Consider the following 20,355-nt stretch of genomic DNA (forward strand, 5'->3'; position numbering starts at 1 on the left):
CCCCCCAAAGGGACCGAGGGAGATGCTCAGAGCCCAGCCAAGAGCCACAGGCCCCCCCCAAAAGGGACCGAGGGAGATGCTCAGAGCCCAGCCAAGAGCCAAAGGCGCCCCCAAAAGGGACCGAGGGAGATGCTCAGAGCCCAGCCAAGAGCCAAAGGCCCCCCAAAAAAGGATCCCTTGCCATAGGCGGATCCAGGGGAAGCTGCCCCCTTAGAGCCATTCAAAATAATAAAGAGCTGAGGTTCAGAAAGGCGAGAGAGGGCTCAGCTGGGGGACTCGGCTTGGCAAGGGTTAAAGGGAACCGAGCTGCCTTCCTAGAGAGGCCAGGAAGCAAGGGGGGGCAGGTCCTCCAGAGCCCAGGCCCCTCCCTCCCCAGTCCTTTCCTGCAAGGGCTGCCTCGCTCTCCCCTCCCGGGATCTGGTGAGTCTCCCCTCTCTCTGGGATCTGGTGGGGGTCCCAGGGCTGCAGCAGGGGAGGGGGCCTGGGGGGCCTGATCTGCTCCTGCAGGGGGGGGACCCCAAGTCAGGGGGGAGAGGAGGGTCCTGCCAGGGAGGGGCCAGGGCTGCAGCGCTCTCCTTCCTGCAGATCAGAGGATCCCAAACTCAGTTGGCCTTCCGCCCCCCCCCCTTTCAGAAAAATCTCCCTTCTTTAAACAAAGGAGTCCCTGGGACTTTAACTCTCTGTGACGTCGCTCAGTATCACTGCACAACAGAGGGAACATCTGCAAATGGTTTTCCAAAGCTGGACAAGGAGGTGGACTAGACACCCCCCCAAAAAAAAAAACCACGGGGAGGGGAGGAAGGAAGGAAGGAAATGTTGGAGAGGAAGGCCAGGGATAAAGAGAGGGATCCCAGCCCATAGTCTGGCTGCTTCATTGTGTTACGGCAAAAATCTGGGTGCGAGGCTGCTCTGCCACCCAGCTCATCGGACTAAGTCCGTGGGTCCCTGCGGAGGAAAATGAGCTCAGCCGGAGACAGGAGCAAACTGCAGAAGATCCAAGTTTATTGCGCAACAGGTTCAAGGCGAGATTGAACAGTGAGAAAGGGGTGACATGAGTTTTTGAAACTCCCTCCATGTCCCAGAATACAGTGCAAAACACGTCATGAATACATCACAGAAAGGTGGGGTTACACAGATCAGCACTTCAGGAAGGTGGAGGGGTTACACAGATCAGCACTTCAGGAAGGTGGGGGGGTTACACAGATTAACATATGGAGGAGGGAGGGGGGAATATGCAGAGCTGGAGATATGCACAGATAAACACTTCCTGGGGATGAAAAGACAATGGTCTCAAATATGCATAGTCTGCCACCTGACATTGTCTGGAGGAAAGGCTGATCAGAACAATTTGAAAGGATTAAGGTCTTGACACTTTGCTTGAGGGATTATGCTGGACAGGGGAGATGTGATGGAGTCCTAGAGTAATTGAGCAAACTGGCACGCTGATTTTCTATGAATTTTATAGATTTTAGTCCCTTTTGACAATTGGAAATAAATTGATATATTGTAGCGAAGAAGAAGGTGAAGAAGACATGCCCCCCCCTTCCGTAACAGTCCCCCATTCGGAGATAGATTTGCATTAAAGTTCTGTAAGAACTTGCAAATCTTTTCTCCGCACCCTAAATCTCGGTGAAGGTAGGGGTGCCGTGTGAGTGGGAATAGGCCCTAATGGAAAAGGAGGTTGGTTGAGCAGGGCAACAAAGGAGGGAGCAACACGGACCAATACAATGTATGTTTATGTTATATAGATATGCACTAAATAATAACTTTGTATCTATCGTACTAGATGTGTGGGTTTGTGCAAACCTGAAGGGGACTTGCAAATCATGCCTCTTAAGGCCACTTGCAAGTATAGTAGTGCAGATAGCTGGATATAGGATATCGCATAAAAGGACACCTGTTGTATTTTGTTCAATAGTGGTCTATGCTTTACATTTAGCAGGAAGGTCCACTACTGACTGGAAAAAAATGCAGTTTGCTTTGTCCCCCGCCATTTTTGTGTTCTCAGGTGTCAAGGTAGCTTTTCTGTGGTCTCACAGTAGTGGCAATCCCTGGTGAATCCACTTAGGGCTTTCATATTAACCGTGTTGCCTGGCACTCACCACAGCTGCCACAGGTTTGCACACGTCCTGAGGGAAATGTCCTTGCCTTGGCTTCCTATGGGGGTTTTATTACTGTAGGCTCAGGTCTTGCAGTCATGGGAAGTTGCTCACTTGCACTTTAAGGACCAAAAGCTAATTGCAGCCTGGATACACTTGCCCAATTCAAACTGAGTCCAATTTGAATTTATCTTGCCCCATGGTTCTCAACTTTTCAACCAATCTATTAAAGCAAAACCATTCTTAAGGGGCATTTCTCCAAATAAGTCAATTTAACTCTATAAGGGATTATTCCGGCTAAACCAAAGCATATACACCGTCCTGAAGCTTCTCCTTGGTAAAGTGGGTTTTAGCACATTTTTTAAAATGGGTAGGGAAGTTGGCAGAGTGCCAGGTGAAACAACGAAATATGGTAATAAATTTATCTAAGTCTAAACATTGGACTACATAATATCCTGATCTGTTAAAAGGTATAAAATGTATGAGGATCCTCCACTGGGGTGTAAGGAATAAGACATTAGACATAAAACACTTACACACAAAAATAGCCACAAAATAGCCCCCCCATTTGTGGAAATGACACACTGTTAGACACATTTCAACATTCCTACGTAATAACACATAATACAAAACAAACTAATTAAATATCAGTTGCATATCTTGAGACAATTGGGATATTTTACATATGTATCTTGAGGTTCAAAAGTCAGAAAATGTCCTTGTAATTCAACTCCACCCCCCTTTGTCAGCCCCACTCCCCCCGGCAGTCTATATCCTTTGAAAGAGACATCACTTTGAAACTTTGGTGTCTTCTGTTGTGGTGGCGAAGTCTTTCATTGGATCTGTAATAACACACTTGTAGAAGTGATATCCTGTAAGGGCAGGGTGGACTTAAAAGACACAGTTAAAATAATAATAAAACACACACACACACACAATGACCTATGAGGAACCAAAATAAATAAATGCTAAGACACAGAATTTTAAGAAATCTGAAGTAACAATGAAAATAAAAGAGTGTTTCTTGATGTGACCATATCGGCTAGAATGTTAACAGCAAAATACTGGGAAATGACTTAATACCAAGAAAAAATGAATGGCAATTTAAAGTTGTGCAAGTACCTTGAACTAGCCAAAATGACAGAATTAATAAGAAATGCTCAGGCAAAAGGTAAACAAATACCATTCCACAAACAATGTTTGGTTGTGCTTCGATTAGCTTCATAGACATCATGGAAAAACGGATTAAATAAATGAAACAGATTATTTGTAACTTAAAAAGTGTCAAAGCCACGAAGAGATGGAAGTCACTAATACAGCAGGGATTTCACAGAACAGAAAGAAAGTTAATACAGCAGGGATTTCACAGAACAGAAAGAAAGTTGTTGTGGGAGAAAAAAGGGACAAACACTTTGTTATCGGGGTTCACATATCCTGTTAAAAGGGAAAATTATTTCATGTGAGAAGCCTATCAGGAAATGCTGTTCCTAAAATGCACACAAACAAAGTCTGTGATTTAAATCCCATTGAGAGGTGGAATTCTTTGATATTTACCTGTGAAAAGAATTTGGCATGTTAAGATTTCAAACTTGGGACACATTAAGGGTGATTTCTCTCAATGGTTCCAAGTTTTACATAAACCTCCTCTCCCCCCCCTCTACAGTTCCCCCTCCTTCCTCTCTCTCTCTCTCTCATTTCTTTTCCTATCCTCTTTTTTTTTTTTTCTTGCTGATCTAGTCTCTGTGCATGTGTGGAGTTCATGTCTCAGCAAACCTTTTATACTATTGAAATGTTGCATCTTTTGGCAAAATTAGAATTTGAATAAGGGAAGGGTAAGTAGATTTTAAAAGAGGGTTAGATTTAAAACAAAAGAGAGAAACTCAGCAATTGAAGTATTCACCAACAAAAGCTAGCAATTTCAGCCCAAGCAAAGCGACTGCTTCCTTTATGTACAGGAAAGGGCTAATATCCCTCTGGCCATTCGTGGAACAATGCCGCGCCCTTATATATGGGAAAAAATGGCCAGAACATCACAGCTTCACCTCTCACCTTTTTAAAACTAAAGAGCAAAGCTAGGCTGAATTTCAACTCCATCACCACACCAGAATTTAAGAATTACCCTGCAATGCTTGCGGACACATGTCCTTCCACACAGCCACAAATTGGGAGAGTTGAAAGGGACCCTGGGGTCATCTAGTCCAACCCTCCAAAATAAAGGGTTCACAGCAAGATTTCACAGCAAGATTTGTACTACACACACATACTTATGTACACAGGCACTACTGGGGAAGAGAGCACAATCAGTGCTCCTATCATGTACTAAGGAAGAGGAAAATAAAAATTCCCAACTTTATACAGAACCCTTTAGCAGATCTTGAGATTAGTTTGAGTGAGTTTGCTTCCTTTAAGTTCCTAGAGAAATTATCTTTAAAGGAAGATTGAAGTGAACATTTTTCCTAAGAGGGAGAGGATCTCTTATAAAGCATAGTTAAAACAGCCATAGATTTGATTTAAAGGGAATACAAAAGTGACAATTTTTCCTGAATTTGCAGAGGAATAGTAAACTTAATCTGAATTTGCAGAGGAATGCAGAGGAATAGTAAGCCTAATCTATGCCCCCCCCTTTTGCAGTTTCCTTTAAAGGAAGCTTACTCGGAAGTAAATTTACCTGGCACAGAAGAAGAGGGAAAAAAACCCTGAAAGAGACAGAATGAAACAGGGGAGGGGGGCATTTTCTAAGAAAAGAGGCCTGATATCAGGAGCCTTACAATAACTCTTCTGTCCAACCAAATCAAAGTTAAAACTGGACTCAGATATTTTCTTAGAAGGAAGACCATACTTTCATAGGCATGTGCTTCATGAAATAAATACACTGCATTTTAGCTTGAGAGAGCAGTTGTGCTCACCTACACTTTTGCAGCAGAAACATCTAATTCACATTAGAAACATTCACATTCCAAAATAGACTGTAGACTCACGATCTGAAAAGTTGCGGCAAAGCAAGAGGTGGGGTAAACATTTGCACCCTTCATTCTCATTTTGTCTTATTTAGGACTGATAAGGTCCAGCATAGCTTCCTTAAATTTAAAATTTTGAAGCAAGCTTGCAGTTTAAACTATGCGCGCTTAAGAAAGGCAGTCTGTCAGAGACAGAAGGAACAGACAACACACATAACAGACAACATGTAAACACACATATTCTCATATATGTATTAACACACAACACACATAACAGACAACATGTAAACATATATACTCTCATCCTTTAGTTGGTTATTGCAAGGAGTTGGGCTGCTTCCTTTAGCTTCATTAAGTGAAATTAGTAGGAAGGTCCCACATGGTTTTAAGAGCCTCCTTGCCTCTTCAAACACCACCAGTTAACCAGCCGGCCAACGCAATTCGGGCTTGGCGGAGGCGGTGCTGGCAGGCCAGATTTCAGAACAGAGGTTCTCTAATTTTGCTTCGATAATAATTTGTGGCCAGGAATCGTCTTCCAATACGTGATGACAAATTGGAGAGGAGAGTCAGGGTCCTTCTGAGACTGAGATGGCTTTCTAGAAGCCTTCTTCCCAGAGTGAGCCCGCTCGCGTTTGGAAGCCTGGGTACCCATTTTATGTTTTACGCGTGTCTAGACAGAAAGAGGGAAGAGAAAGGGTGGTAAGGATTGGTATATCTAGGAGATTGATATACTTCATACGGGATTTATAGTAAAGAGGGGTCTTTAGTCGCTTGGCAACTTCCTTAGAGGGTTTTTAAAGAGCTCTAGCTATCCGGTATTCCTTCCTATTTCCTTAGTCAATAACCTGGGGTCCTTTTCCACTCTGCCGATCCCGCCCAATTCCTCATGGGCTATCCCTCCTGGCAACCTCCTACCTATCGTCAATCTCAGGAAAAGGGGCCCTACTGAACGCCCGCGCCGTGCGGTGCCAGATCGGGTGATCCCTGGATAGAGTTTCGAACCGAAAATCCCCCTTGCTTTTGGAAGCGGGCTCACGCACGATACACGTGTTACGTGGCACCGACCAGTGCGGCTGGGATCGATACAGAAAGCAAGACCCCTTCCTGCCCCCTCCGTAAGGGCGCTCGGGAAGTTCGGAAGAAGAACTCCAGCCCCTTGCTTTCAACTGAGATGCCCATTGCGGAGAGTCGGCTGTCTTTCCAAGCCGGGTCTCTCCGTCTTACTTTCGGACTCCCAATTGGTGCGGCTGGCTGGAGGGTTTTTAGAGAAAGAGATAGAGCTCAGAACCCCCCTTTCGGGTCGAGCAGCAGTCCACGGTCTCTCTCACCAATTGGACCAAGAGACAGGCGAGAAGGAGCGATAGAGAGGAGGGCAGAGAATTCAGTTGCCAGGAGATTTCCACCCCTTTCCCACCAGTGCACTGGATTTTTCCTTTTCCTTATACTCACATGTCTTCTATGATGATCCCCGGATTTATGAATAAGCCGGCTGGATCCCTCTTTGCTCCCCGGCTGAACTCCTGGGGCTTTCGATTACCGCCCGGAGGATGGCCGGGGGTCCAAAGGATCTTCCCAGGCAAAATGGCCTGGTGCCGGCTGAAGATTTCAGGGCCCCCGGTCAGCAACGCGGGAGAACTGCATGCCCCACGTGGGGCGCCAACTGTTACGGCAAAAATCTGGGTGCGAGGCTGCTCTGCCACCCAGCTCATCGGACTAAGTCCGTGGGTCCCTGCGGAGGAAAATGAGCTCAGCCGGAGACAGGAGCAAACTGTAGAAGATCCAAGTTTATTGCGCAACAGGTTCAAGGCGAGATTGAACAGTGAGAAAGGGGTGACATGAGTTTTTGAAACTCCCTCCATGTCCCAGAATACAGTGCAAAACACGTCATGAATACATCACAGAAAGGTGGGGTTACACAGATCAGCACTTCAGGAAGGTGGAGGGGTTACACAGATTAGCACTTCAGGTGGGTGGGGGGTTTACACAGATCAGCAGTTCAGTAAGGTAGGGGTCGCACAGATCAGCAGTTCAGTAAGGTAGGGGTTGCACAGATTAACATATGGAGGAGGGAGGGGGGAATATGCAGAGCTGGAGATATGCACAGATAAACACTTCCTGGGGATGAAAAGACAATGGTCTCAAATATGCATAGTCTGCCACCTGACATTGTCTGGAGGAAAGGCTGATCAGAACAATTTGAAAGGATTAAGGTCTTGACACTTTGCTTGAGGGATTATGCTGGACAGGGGAGATGTGATGGAGTCCTAGAGTAATTGAGCAAACTGGCACGCTGATTTTCTATGAATTTTATAGATTTTAGTCCCTTTTGACAATTGGAAATAAATTGATATATTGTAGCGAAGAAGAAGGTGAAGAAGACATGCCCCCCCCCTTCCGTAACAATTGCAATCCAGTTTCCCAGTGTCTCCCAGGGCAGCTCCCCACGGAGGCCACGGCAGCCATCCCCTCGCACCCAGAGCAGGGCATCCCAGGACCACATCCTCTCTCTCCCAAAGGGATTGGTGCTGGCAAAGCAGCCGGAAATGGGCGCTGCTCCTCCCTGAGCCTCCAGGGACCTGGGCATCAATGGCTGTGCGTGTGTTCAGCCATCTAAGAGAATAATAATACTAACTTGCCCTCCTAAATTTCAAGTGAGATGTCTTTGGCCCCATCCACTTGGCCCTCAGGGAGTTGGCCAGATACATACCTGGCCCTTGGAGCAAAGGAAAAGAGACCCCACCCCAGGAGTCTGCTTTCTTTGTCTTCTCCTTCTCCTCCTCCTCCTCCTCCAGATACCTCATGGTTTGAGCTGTGGTGCAATCCAGCCCTGGTAATAAAAATAATAATAATAATAAAATACTCCACCCACTCTTGGTGTCTCCCAATAGAATACTAAAAACAGAATGAAACATCAAACATTTAAAACTTCCCTAAACAGGGCTGCCTTCAGATGTCTTCTAAACGTCAGATAGTAGTTTATTTCCTTGACATGTGATGGGAGGGCGTTCCACAGGGCGGGTGCCACCACCGAGAAGGCCCTCTGCCTGGTTTCCTGTAACCTCTTTCCTCGCAATGTGGGAACCGCCAGAAGGCCCTTGGTGCTGGACGTCAGTGTCCGGGCTGAACAATGGGGTAGACTTCAGGTATACTGGACTGAGGCCGTTTAGGGCTTTCAAGGTTAGCAGCAACTCTTTGAATTGTGCCTGGAAATGTACTGGTAGCCAATGTAGGTCTTTCTGGATTGGTGTTATGTGGTCACGGAGGCCACTCCCAGTCACCAGCTCCCAGTCTGGCTGCCGCGTTCTGGATTGCGGTAGTTGTAGTTTCTGGGTCACCTTCAAAGGTAGCCCCACGTAGAGCGCATGGCAGTAGTCCAAGCGGGGATAACTAGAGCATGCAGCACTCTGGCGAGACAGTCAGCTGGCAGATAGGGTCTCAGCCTGTGTGCCAGATGGAGCTGGTACACAGCTGCCCTGGACACAGAATTGACCTGTGCCTCCATGGACAGATGTGAGTCCAAAATGTCTCCCAGGCTGCGCACATGGTCCTTCAGGGGCACAGTTGCCCCATTCAGGACCAGGGAGTCCTCCACACCTGCCCACCCCCTGTCCCCCCAAAACATTACTTCTGTCTTGTCAGGATTCAATCTCAATCTGTTAGCCGCCATCCATCCTTCAACCGCCTCCAGACACTCACACAGGACCTTCACCGCCTTCACATGTTCTGATTTAAAGGACAGGTAGAGCTGGGTATCATCTGTATACTGATGAACACCCAGCCCAAACCCCCTGATGATCTCTCCCAGTGGCTGCATGTAGATGTTGAAAAGCATGGGGGAGAGGACGGAACCCTGAGGCACCCTACAAGTGAGAGCCCAGGGGTCTGAACACTCATCCCCCCCACCACTTTCTGGCCACGGCCCAGGAGGAAGGAGCGGAACCACTGTATGACAGTGCCCCCAGCTCCCAGCCCCTCTAGACGGTCCAGAAGGATGTTATGGTCGATGGTATCAAATGCCGCTGAGAGATCCAGCAGAACTAGGAAACAGCTCTCACCTTTGTCCCTGGCCCGCCGGAGATCATCAGCCAGCGCGACCAAGGCAGTTTCAGTCCCATGGTGAGGCCTGAATCACGATTGGAAGGGATCCAAATGGTCCGCATCCTCCAGGTGTGCTTGGAGTTGTTTGGCAACCACCCGCTCAATCACCTTGCCCAAGAATGGTAAATTTGAGACTGGGCGATAGTTGGCCAAATTGTTGTTGTTGTTGTTTAGTCGTTTAGTTGTGTTCGACTCTTCACGACCCCCTGGACCAGAGCATGCCAGGCCAAATTGGCTGGGTCTAAAGATGTTTTTTTAAGTAGCGGTTTAATGACCACCTCTTTCAGCGGGTCTGGGAAGGCTCCCTCACAGAGGGAAGCATTCACCACCCTGCAGAGCCCATCACCCAGCCCTTCCCGGTTCACTTTTATGAGCCAGGATGATCAAGGAGAAAGGTGGTCGGTTTCACTTGTCCAAGCAGCCTGTCCACATCCTTGGAGGTAACAAACTTGAACTGATCCCACGCAACCTGACTAGACGGGACTCTAGCACTCTCCCACCCTTGCCCTGCTCCCATGGTGGAGTCTACCTCTTTCCAAATCTGGGTCAATTTAACTGCACAAAACTTTACCAAATCATTAAAGAAGATCTCAGGGTCCTTTTGAGGCCCCAATGACGCAGGTGGTTCCACTAAATTGTGAACCACCTGAAAGAGTCTCCTGGTGTTGTTTTCTGCAGATGCAATAGAGGCGGTGAAGAAAGCCATTGCTATTGCCACTTGGTAGGCTCGACATTGAGCTCTAACCTGTATTTTGTCAGATTCAGAGTGTGTTTTCTGCCACCGACACTCTAGCCATCTCAGTATTTTTTTCATCGTCCTCAGCTCCGGGAAGAACCACGGGGCTGTCCAGGCGCCACAAGGAAATCAGCTGAAAGGCCATCAACATGGGATAAAACATCCCCCCTCCTTTCTGGAAACCATTTGGATCCATTAAGTACCAGGGGTGGGCCATCCAAATCAGTCCCACCTCCCTGCAGAGGGGAAGGGTCGTGGAGAAGTCCAGTTGCACCAGGAAGCGATCCGACCATGACACTTCTTTTGTTTTTGTTTCACTTCGTGTCAGATCACCCACATCCATCCAAGTCGTGGATGGCAGTGGTCTCATGAATCCTTGACCTGGCATTGCACAGCAGCCCCTTCAGGTCACGTGGGTCTCCCTTGCTGATTCCAGTATCCACCCGGTCAAGACCAGACCCGGAGGCAGGGATAGTCCTCAAACAATGACATGGTCTGGTCATAGTGTAACTCCTCCTCCTACCCGTGATCACTGTGATCGGGTGTCCCAGTGCTTCCCCCCCCCCCCGGGGAACCCGCCCCCTGCCATTCTGTTGAATGGGGCCGACTCCCAGACAGCCCTGACCCTCTCACCTAAAGAACAAAACTATACAAACTATACAAAAAATAAAAATATTGACTAATAATAATAAAAACTTTTACGTAACAAAGCATTTGCTTTGTAGGATTGGCAAGAGCTTCTCATTAAGACAGAACTTGGCAGAAGACCAAAGGGTTCCTTCCCATCTCTTAGAGACTTCCAGAGAGCACAAATGGATGAGCGAGACTCAGCTGGCCCTGGAGCAGGAAGAGGCCATGCCATCCAAACTGGGAGCAGTGGGGGATTCTGGGAAAACTCTGTGCAGAAGATCCTGGGTGAGGAGGACACCCTCTGCTCAGAGGTGCAGAGCCAGCAGTTGAGGCAGTTCTGCTGCCAGGAGGCCAAGGGACCCCGAGAGGTTTGCAGCCGACTCTACCACCTTTGCCATCTGTGGCTGAAGCCAGAAAGGCACACGAAAGCTGAGATGCTGGACCTGGTGATCTTGGAGCAGTTCCTGGCTGTCCTTCCCCCGGAGATGGAGAGCTGGGTGAGGGAATGCGGAGCGGAGACCAGTTCGCAGGCGGTGGCCCTGGCCGAAGGTTTCCTCCTGAGTGAGGCAGAGGAGAGAAAGCAGGTGAGAGAGACTTTGCTCTGGATACTCCCAAGGGGCTCCAAACAGGACAGAGAACATCCCATAATGCTCTACTGTTGGCCCATTCTTTTTCTGGGAAGGCATCCATGGGAAGAGATCTAACACCCTTAAAGATTCTGTCTTTGTCATTCTCTTTCTAACATTTCTCACCATTCATTCTCTGTTTGGAATCCTTGTTGCTCTTTCAGAAAAGGGATCATTTTGCAGAAATGGACCTGGATTCCTGTGAGGCAGAGAGGCCTCCGTTGGACACCAGAGAGAGGCCACTGGGTAAGGAGGAAGCTGGCGTTTCTCCATTTGGTCTCGTTCTGTTGGTTTTCCAACTCATCTGAAGGTTCTTTTTTTTGGGGAGGGGGGGAACAGTTGGGAACAAGGGTCCAAAGGAAGGGAGAAATAGTTTTGCACAACTAACATGAAATGGGCACAAACGTCCAACTGCACTCAGCAGGTAAGGCTTTCTGAAAGGCCCATCTGTAGTTAGAGATGCCCTGTTTCACCTGTGAGAAAAGCAGGCACTCCTGGCATCCTGCTTACCTTTTTGCTCTTGCAGGTGACAGAATGATGGCGGCAAGACCTCCTGATCCGCCTTTTCATGGGGGCAGAAGGGAAGCAGCGGCTGTGGAACCAGATCAGGTCAGGGGAAGCTGCCTTGTGGGGACAGAGGCCGAGGGATGGAGCAATGTCATGGACTGGTTGGGCACAGAGGAATGGTGGGAGGAAGCAGCCGGGGAACCAGGAAGGGAAGATGGCTCAGAGCCGAAGGAGTGGAGGTGGAAGAAGGATGAGCAGTGAAAGGGAGAAGAGGGAGAAGCCTGGGAAGAGGAGGCGTCAGAAGCTGAAGGGGCAACAGGGCTTAGTGAGCTGGGAGACTCTGTGGAAGAATGCAGTGCAGAATCGGAGGCAGAAGAGGAAGGAGACGAGTGGGAGGAGGGAGGTCGAGAGTCAGAGGTGAGTCAGGAGAAGGAGGAGCCACCGGGGGCTCCCTCTCCTTCTGCCAGAAGCCACCCTCCCTGCTTGTCTCTCGGAGGCAGGAGATGTCTGAGAATGGAGGAGCAAAGGCAGGCTGCACACTGGCGCACTGTTCAATCGCTTGCCAGAAACCCCAGAGAGGAGGGGGCTTGGAAAGCTGTGGGGAGTTGGGGGCCTTCACTCTTGGCAACTGCTTTTATGGAGGAAGACCCTGTCTTGCAATTCTACTCATTATTGATCCAGAGCAGAACTACAATGTATAGTTAGCAGAGTGAAATTGTAAAGACGTTGCTGTATTCCCCAAAATAGACCAGAGGCAATTGTATTTCATCCAGCAGAGCTTTCTGCTACTGAAGGCAAATGAGCATAATGGTCCCACATCCAAAACGTTCAGGATTGGCCCTGTTCATAAGAAATCCAGTTGCAGCAGACTTAACTGAAATTTCCCACAACTTATAATAAATTTAAACCTTAAGACTCAGCATACTATGTACAGAACACCAGAAGGAAGAGAGAGAGAGAGAGAGAGAGAGAGAGAGAGAAAGTGAAACCCAGGCTCCTTCTGGCCTCTTCTTATAGTCAGCATGACCTTGACAGAAGACATAACAGTACCACTTTAACCCAGCTGTACTCAGCTTCTCTGAAGGAATAACCCAAACATCAGGAACCTTCTGCTTGTTTCTTTTACGCAGAGAAGCTTCTGGAACCCTCTTGAATTAATTAGTATTGTTGTTTTTGTTTAGTCGTTTAGTCGTGTCCGCCTCTTCGTGACCCCCTGGACCAGAGCACGCCAGGTCCTCCTGTCTTCCACTACCTTCCGCAGTTTGGTCAGACTCATGCTGGTAGCTTTGAGAACACTGTCCCACCATCTCGTCCTCTGTCATCCCCTTCTCCTTGTGCCCTCCATCTTTCCCAACATCAGGGTCTTTTCCAGGGAGTCTTCTATTCTCACGAGGTGGCCAAAGTTTTGGAGCCTCAGCTTCAGGATCTGTCCTTCCAGTGAGCACTCAGGGCTGATTTCATTCAGAATGGAGAGGTTGGATCTTCTTGCAGTCCATGGGACTCTCAAGAGTCTCCTCCAGCACCATAATTCAAAAGCATCCGTTCTTCAGCGATCAGCCTTCTTTATGGCCCAGCTCTCACTTCCATACATCACTACTGGGAAAATCATAGGTTTAACTATACGGACCTTTGTTGGTAAGGTGATGTCTCTGCTTTTTAAGTGCTGTCTAGGTTTGTCATTGCTTTTCTCCGAAGAAGCAGGCGCCTTTTAATTTTGTGACTGCTGTCACCCTCTGCAGTGATCATGGAGCCCAAGAAAGTAAAATCTCTCACTGCCTCCATTTCTTCCCCTTCTATTTGCCAGGAGGTGACGGGCCCAGTGGCCATGATCTTTGTTTTTTGATGTTGAGCTTCAGACCATATTTTGCGCTCTCCTCTTTCACCCTCATTAAAAGGTTCTTTAATTCCTCCTCACCTTCTGCCATCAAGGTTGTGTCATCTGCATATCTGAGATTGTTGATATTTCTTCCGGCAATCTTAATTCTGGTGAGGGATTCATCCAGTCCAGCCTTTCGCATGATGAATTCTGCATATAAGTTAAATAAGCAGGGAGACAATATACAGCCTTGTCGTACTCCTTTATAGGAAATATCAATATCAGATCCATACTTTCTGCACTATGAAATGCAAAGTGACAGACCCTCCGGGAATGAGCTGCTCATTACACCTGAAACTCAGCCAAGATTGTGAATATCGTGTTCTTGCTGATAAAGAGTAAACTCCAGCTGTGAACTGTGGGATTTCCTGCCCAGATAGCTCTGTGACACCAGCCTTCTGAATGTTGCCAGTAGGATTCATCTGTAGTTGCAGTTTCCATGGGATCCTACAGTTGAAAGGGACCCCAAGGGTCATCAAGTACCCCCCCCCCCCGCATTGCTGGAGTCTCAGCTAGATCACCCAAGACAGATGGCCATCCAAACTAGGCTTCTTGTATTATTAGAAGTATGGAAAAAATGGACAAGGGGGAGGATGATTTGTTAAGAGATGTAAAGGCAATATAAAGTTAAGAAATGCATAAGAAGTGGTGAAAATGGTGGATCATGAGAGGTGCTGATGGAAGTCCAAAAAGATTGTATAAGGGATAAGTTTTGTGGTACATTGTATAATTTATTAGTTAAAATTAAAAAAAATATATAAAAAGAAATAGCACGGCAATTTAGAGGAAGGAAACCACAGAGCATTGTGTAGCAGATCATATTGATCCTGTTTCAGAGGAGGACATTTCCCTTTTTCTTTTAGGGTCCTGTGTGCTTTGAAGATGTTGCTGTTCATTTCACGGACGAGGAGTGGGCGTTGCTGGATCCTGACCAGAGAGCTCTGCATAAGGACGTTATGGAGGAGAATCGTGGGATCGTGGCCTCTCTTGGTAAGGCTCCCTGTGGGAACGTCATATCTGCCTGGAAATTCAAAAAATGCCTCTAGGTGACAAACCTCATATATTTTCACAGAGCTTAACAGCGCCCCCTACTGTTGGAAAAACGCCCAGGAAGGCCACCACCTTCCCAAGACACTGGGGTGTCTCTCCGGTGGTCTCTCTCTGGCTGTAAATCTTCCTCAGTCCAGAGAGACCAGTGATAAGCGACCCCTCCCTCCTGAGAGGAGTACGCTCATCTCAGAAGCAAAAGGCAATCAGTAGCTATAAACTACTTTATTTACAGTCCATCTATACAGAGAACCCACCAGCATGTCCGCTCTCTCTCTCTCTCAGCAGCAGTACAGAACAACATCTCACACAGAAGTGAAAGTGACTTCTGTCGCAGTACTCAACAGTACTGAGACTTCCTGTCTCACGCTCTCAGACACTCACATGATATAAACAACCATAGTGCTACTTGCTGACCAGCTGGTGAGATAAAGATCCTAACACTTACGTCACCTGGGAGCCTAACACCCCCACAATAAACAGTAAATTACAGTTCTTTTCTGAGAACCATCTTCTTCCTGTTCTGTCTCTTTATACCACGGTTGGGCTGGTCTGAACTGCCCAGGCCATTTTAAATGTCAGCTTCAGAGTTGTTAGGAAAGATAAGTAGCTTCTGTCAGGTTTTCTGTTTTTGTTTTCTTGGGTTGACCCAAGAGACGCCTGACATTGGCGATGGAGGGGAAGCCATGACTGGGCCAAACAAAATCCATCCCAGAGAAGAGCCAGGCTTATTGAATCTCAGGTAGTAGTAGCAGTGATAATAATAGTAGTAATTTTTATTTATCCCCTGCCCATCTGGCCGGGTTGCCCCAGCCACTCTGGGTGGCTTCCAACACATACATACACATGAAACATTAATAATAACCATCTGATCCCATATAAAAAATACATTAACTTTAAATGAACAGCTAGTGGCTAAAATCGTGGAAACTTTTTAAAAATTGTGTTTCCGAGGTTTGATGGCTCATAGCACCACTTTTTTTCGGAGTGATACCATAGGAAAGATAATTTGATGAAGAATGAAATGCAATAACTTTTATGAAGGAGTATTTATTAGAACAGCAGTCATAAAAAAGAAATGTGAAACACATAGAAAAAGGGAGATATACAGAAATTCTCACCATGTCATTTAATACTGACTTCGGTAACCTTTAGCTTTAATTACGGCCTTGCAACGTCTTCCCATGGAGTGAAGCAAGTTTTTTAGTTCTGCAGCTGTGATAATGTGAAACCAAGATGGAATTAATAATAATAATAATAATAATAATTTATTTATACCCTGGCCTCCGTAGCCAAGACCAGGCTCAGGGTGGCTAACAACCAGTAATAAAAACAAAACAAAAAAAATTCCTTCCAGTAGCACCTTAAAGACCAACTAAGTTAGTTCTTGGTATGAGCTTTCGTGTGCATGCACACTTCTTCAGATACACGAAAGCTCATACCAAGAACTAACTTAGTTGGTCTTTAAGGTGCTACTGGAAGGAATTTTTTTTGTTTTGACTATGGCAGACCAACACGACTACCTATCTGTAATAAAAACAAGCTGATTATAAAACAATTTAAAAGATTAAGATACAACATTAAAACATTAGGATGCAGCCTCTTCACAGGAGGAGAAAGGAAAAAGAAAGAGGGGGAGGGAATCAAACTGATTCTAAGCCAAAGGCCAGGTGGAACAACTCTGTCTTACAGGCCCTGCGGAAAGAAATCAGATCCTGCAGGGCCCTGGTCTCATGAGACAGAGCGTTCCACCAGACCGGAGCCAGAGTTGAGAGGGTCCTAGGCCGTGAAGGGCTTGAAAGGTCAAAAGCAGCACCTTAAGTCTGACCCTGTACTCCACCGGGAGCCAGTGCAGCTGGAAAAGCATTGGGTGAATATGCTCCCATGGCAGAGACCCCGTGAGGAGCCTTGCTGCAGCATTCTGCACCCGCTGGAGTTTCTGGGACAGCTTCAAGGGCAGCCCCACATAGAGCAAATTACAGTAGTCAAGCCTGGAGATGACCGTCGCATGGATCACTGTGGCCAGGTCGGGGCAGGAAAGGTAAGGGACCAACTGCTTGATGCAGCAAAGGTGGGAAAATGTTGCCTTGGCTGTTGCTGTAACCTGCGCCTCCATGGAAAGGGAGGCGTCCAGGATTACACCCAAACTCTTAACGGAAGGCAGTGGCAAGAGAAGGGAGTTGGTCCCTCATCCCCTCATTTCGCTTGGGCTATTCCCAGGCCATTCCAGCAGTGGAATAGGATTTCACATTCAGGCTCAAGTATTTGATTTATGTATTTGGGGGCATTGACGTTCCCATTAATGACACAAATTCTGCCCCCACTTTTTGCTGTCCTACAACCCCAGATCATCACACTGTCTGGGTGTTTCACGGTCGGTATAATGCAAGTAGGATGTAAATCTTCTCCGATTCTCCTCCTCGCGTATTTCATGCCCTCACTACCAAGCAAGGAGATTGGGGTCTCATCACTCCAAATAACACTGTCCTGTTGTTCCGCTGTCCAGTTACCATGGGTTTAAGCCCAGTTTAATCTTTTCCACCTTTGCTTGAGACATAATGGCTTTTCCCTTGGAATTCTAGCATTTAGACCAGTCCTTGCACTCAACTTCACCTTCCATTGCCCCATGTCATCTTGTAAACACCCAGATGATTTTCTTCTGTCATGCAGGCACAGTCTCTCCATTCTTCGATCATCACTTGCTGTTGTGCACCTTTTCCTGCCTTTACCAGTCTGATTTTGTAGTGACTGAATCTCCTTATGTTGTTGTTTAGTCGTGTCCACTTCTTCATGACCCCCTGGACCCGAGCACACCAGGCCCTCCTGTCTTCCACTGCCTCCTGCAGTTTGGTCAGACTCATGTCTGTAGCCTCGAGAACACTGTCCAACCATCTCGTCCTCTGACGTCCCCTTCTCCTTGCGCCCTCCATCTTTCCCAACATCAGGGTCTTTTCCAGGGAGTCTTCTCTTCTCATGAGGTGGGCAAAGCATTGGAGCCTCAGCTTCAGGATCTGTCCTTCCAGTGAGCACTCAGGGCTGATTTCCTTCGGAATGGATACGTTTGATCTTCTTGCAGTCCATGGGAGTCTCCTTTAAAAAAAAAAAAAAGATATTTATTAAAGTTTCAAAAAAATATTACAATAATAAGAAGAAGAGTAAAAAAAAAGAAACAAAGATAGATAATACTTTATTCGGCTATAAGCCCACAAGATAAAACCAATCAATAAATAAAATAGCATTTTACATTCTAAAATATCTACTAAAATATTTCAAAGCATAATCTCCTTCACGTTACATACAATCTCTAGATGTACCTTGAATATAAAGATGGTGCATAGAGTTTCCTAGATTTTTAGTAGTCATGCGGCATTCCATGAAGTCTTTTATATGAAAGAACTGAATTCAGGAATCTGGCAACCTGTAATGTTCTATAAGAGTCAGTGTCCTGGAGTAGATAGGCTAGATGTAATTCAGGTGGTTTAGCAACAGTTTCCAGAATGATTGAACTCAGAGGCCTTGATCGGGAAACAATATATAAGGGGCAATTAAACAAGATATGATAAAGGGATTCTATTGATTTGTTGTCACATGCGCATAAAACAGAGGTTTTACCGCTAGAAAATCTATTGCTCAGCACATTTGAGGGGAACACATTAAATCTGGCTCTAACAAAAGCGAATCTATGCGACGCAACCGATAAGGTAGACAGATATCGAGGTATCTGGGACATAGATGTAATGCCCTGATTTATCGGGGAACATGTACCTCCACCTGTAGTAAGATTTTGTTGCAAGTCAACCTCCTCCAATCTTTGTTTGATGACCTTTTTTTTGCTGTAATTAGATCTAAATTTAGTATATCGGAAGGAGAGATCCCATAAGACAACAGTTTGGAATGGATTTTTGTGGCTGGTAAATTCATCTCTCCAAAGGCACTGAATAAGATGGTAATTGGGCAATTTATGCCAAAGGGACAGCCAGTAATTAAAGGCATGTCTCCACATCAGGTTCTCTAGGGAGGGGGTCTTAGGTTCTAAGCGAATGGCAGAGTTGCTTACACAGGAGGGTAGTTTTAAAAGGCGTCTGAGAAAAAGATTTTGCAATGTCACCAGAGGCAAGAGGTTTACAAAAGCGCCCCATAAAGGGACCGCATAGGCCATAGTTGCAACCACTTTTGCACTATAAACTTTTAAGGCGGATGGAACATGCATAGCCCCCTCTGTAAAGAAGAAGCGTAATAGAGTGTAGATAAGGGCTTTAACCTTATTTTGTAAGTATGTGATATGCGCTTTCCATCCCATATTATACTGGAAGTAAATTCCTAGATATTGAAAATCGTAGACTTGTTCAATTGGCTTCCCCTCGAGTTCCCACCTATACAGTTTACGACTCCTGGAAAAAATTAGGGCTTTAGATTTGGAATGGTAAATAGTAAGTAAATTTGTTTGGCAATATAACGCGAAAATCTTAAAGGCCCTCCTCAAACCGATTCTTGAATATGAGAGGATCACCGCATCGTCAGCGTACAATAGTAAGGGGCAGCGATAGTCTGCAGGCCTGGGTGCATGAATGGTGGTTTGGGCCTCAGCTAGGGGAGTTCTTATGTCACTAATATAGAGGTTAAAGAGATAGGGGGCAAGGGGGCACCCTTGTCGTACCCCCTTATTTATTGGTACAGAGTTTGTGAGATCGCCCTCAGGTGTTAACCTCACCCTAGCGGCCGTCCCTTCATGTAATTTGATCATAAGCCACAACAGCTTTTTATCTATGCCCCACTTTGCCAATTTTTCCCATAGCAGCTCTCTAGAGATACTGTCAAAAGCCGCCTTCAGGTCTATAAAAGCGGCACATAGAAGACCATGAGTGGGGGAAGAATACTTCCGCACCAAATGATATAGAATTATTGCATGGTCAATAGAAGCGCGATTTGGTCTAAACCCGAGCTGTTCATGGCCTATCAGATTGGAATCTTCGGCCCATTGGGTTAGTCTGGTTAGCAGGAAGCGAGTATAGATTTTTCCAATGATTGATAATAAACTGATATTACGATAGTTTCCTGGGTCCTCTGGTGGTCCTTTTTTATATATAGGAATTATGATGGACTCCTTCCATGATCTAGGTATCTGGCCTGTGGCATTAATTGCATCAAAGATTTTTGCAAGAATTTTGGCCCACCATGCTGGGTGTTGTTTAATAGCTTCCGCCGGGATCAGATCGGGCCCTGGGGCTTGTATCAGTTTTCAGTTTAGCAATTAAATCAACTATTTCCTCCGGGTCAGTATCTGGCCATATGGGCAAGTGACATGAAGGAGTATCAGAATGAATGTTAGAGATAACTGTCTGGGAGAAATATTTTCTTAGAAATTGTTCCCATGTCGGAGCTGGTATAACCGTCAATGGGTATTTCCTCAATCTTTTGTTGATTAAATTCCAAAAACCGCGAGAGCTGCGAAGCTTAGAGGCAGCAATCAGCGCTTGCCAACGTCTTAGCTGCCACTCGTGCTTGGCTGACTTCTGTGCCTGTTTGTAAGCAATTTTGGCCTGCAAGTACTCTGGGGGGAGAGTTTCAGCTCCAGAAGATTTATATCTGTTGTAGATACAACAGAGAGAGAGTCTAGCTTGCTTACATTTGGAATCAAACCAAGGTGCACCGAACCTGGGTTGATCTCGGTTAACCAGGTGAGTCGGCATCGTAAAGAAGCTAGTTAAATCTACAGAGAGGTGGGAGAACCACTCCAATATCCTATTTGGTTCAGACAACTCCGCCACTGAAACAATAA

The 20,355-nt window shown here is 46.4% G+C and overlaps 5 protein-coding genes across 6 annotated transcripts in view; all 5 read left to right on the plus strand.

The window, feature by feature from the left end:
- LOC309340578 (uncharacterized protein) overlaps positions 1-20,355 on the plus strand; it is a gene marked incomplete at its 3' end in the record, with an annotated part of 124,948 nt that overhangs the window by 95,153 nt on the left and 9,440 nt on the right. The gene's annotated exons all lie outside the window — the stretch shown is intronic.
- The window catches only part of LOC309341007 (uncharacterized protein), a 119,947-nt gene that overhangs the window by 46,625 nt on the left and 52,967 nt on the right, over positions 1-20,355 (plus strand). The window lies entirely within an intron of this gene.
- Positions 396-20,355, plus strand: part of LOC309341025 (uncharacterized protein) — a 95,377-nt gene continuing 75,417 nt past the window's right edge. The window contains exon 1 of one of the 2 annotated variants that reach the window (XM_081860421.1): positions 396-420. The gene's annotated coding sequence lies outside the window, so the exon portion shown is untranslated. The other variant, XM_081860422.1, reaches the window with a different exon arrangement.
- Positions 8,605-11,605, plus strand: LOC309341253 (zinc finger protein 24-like). The gene is made up of 4 exons (XM_081860834.1): positions 8,605-9,276; positions 10,616-11,104; positions 11,311-11,392; positions 11,506-11,605. Exons 1-4 carry the CDS (start codon positions 9,274-9,276, stop codon positions 11,517-11,519), a joined length of 588 nt encoding a protein of 195 aa, XP_081716960.1. The 5' UTR covers positions 8,605-9,273; the 3' UTR covers positions 11,520-11,605.
- The window catches only part of LOC309341096 (uncharacterized protein), a 42,249-nt gene continuing 33,571 nt past the window's right edge, over positions 11,678-20,355 (plus strand). Inside the window, exon 1 of the mRNA XM_081860571.1 lies at positions 11,678-12,819. The gene's annotated coding sequence lies outside the window, so the exon portion shown is untranslated. The remainder of the gene's footprint in view (positions 12,820-20,355) is intronic.

The sequence above is a fragment of the Podarcis erhardii genome (genome assembly GCF_964252035.2).
Source record: "Podarcis erhardii genome assembly, chromosome: 4".
In the NCBI taxonomy this organism is placed as follows: domain Eukaryota; kingdom Metazoa; phylum Chordata; class Lepidosauria; order Squamata; family Lacertidae; genus Podarcis; species Podarcis erhardii.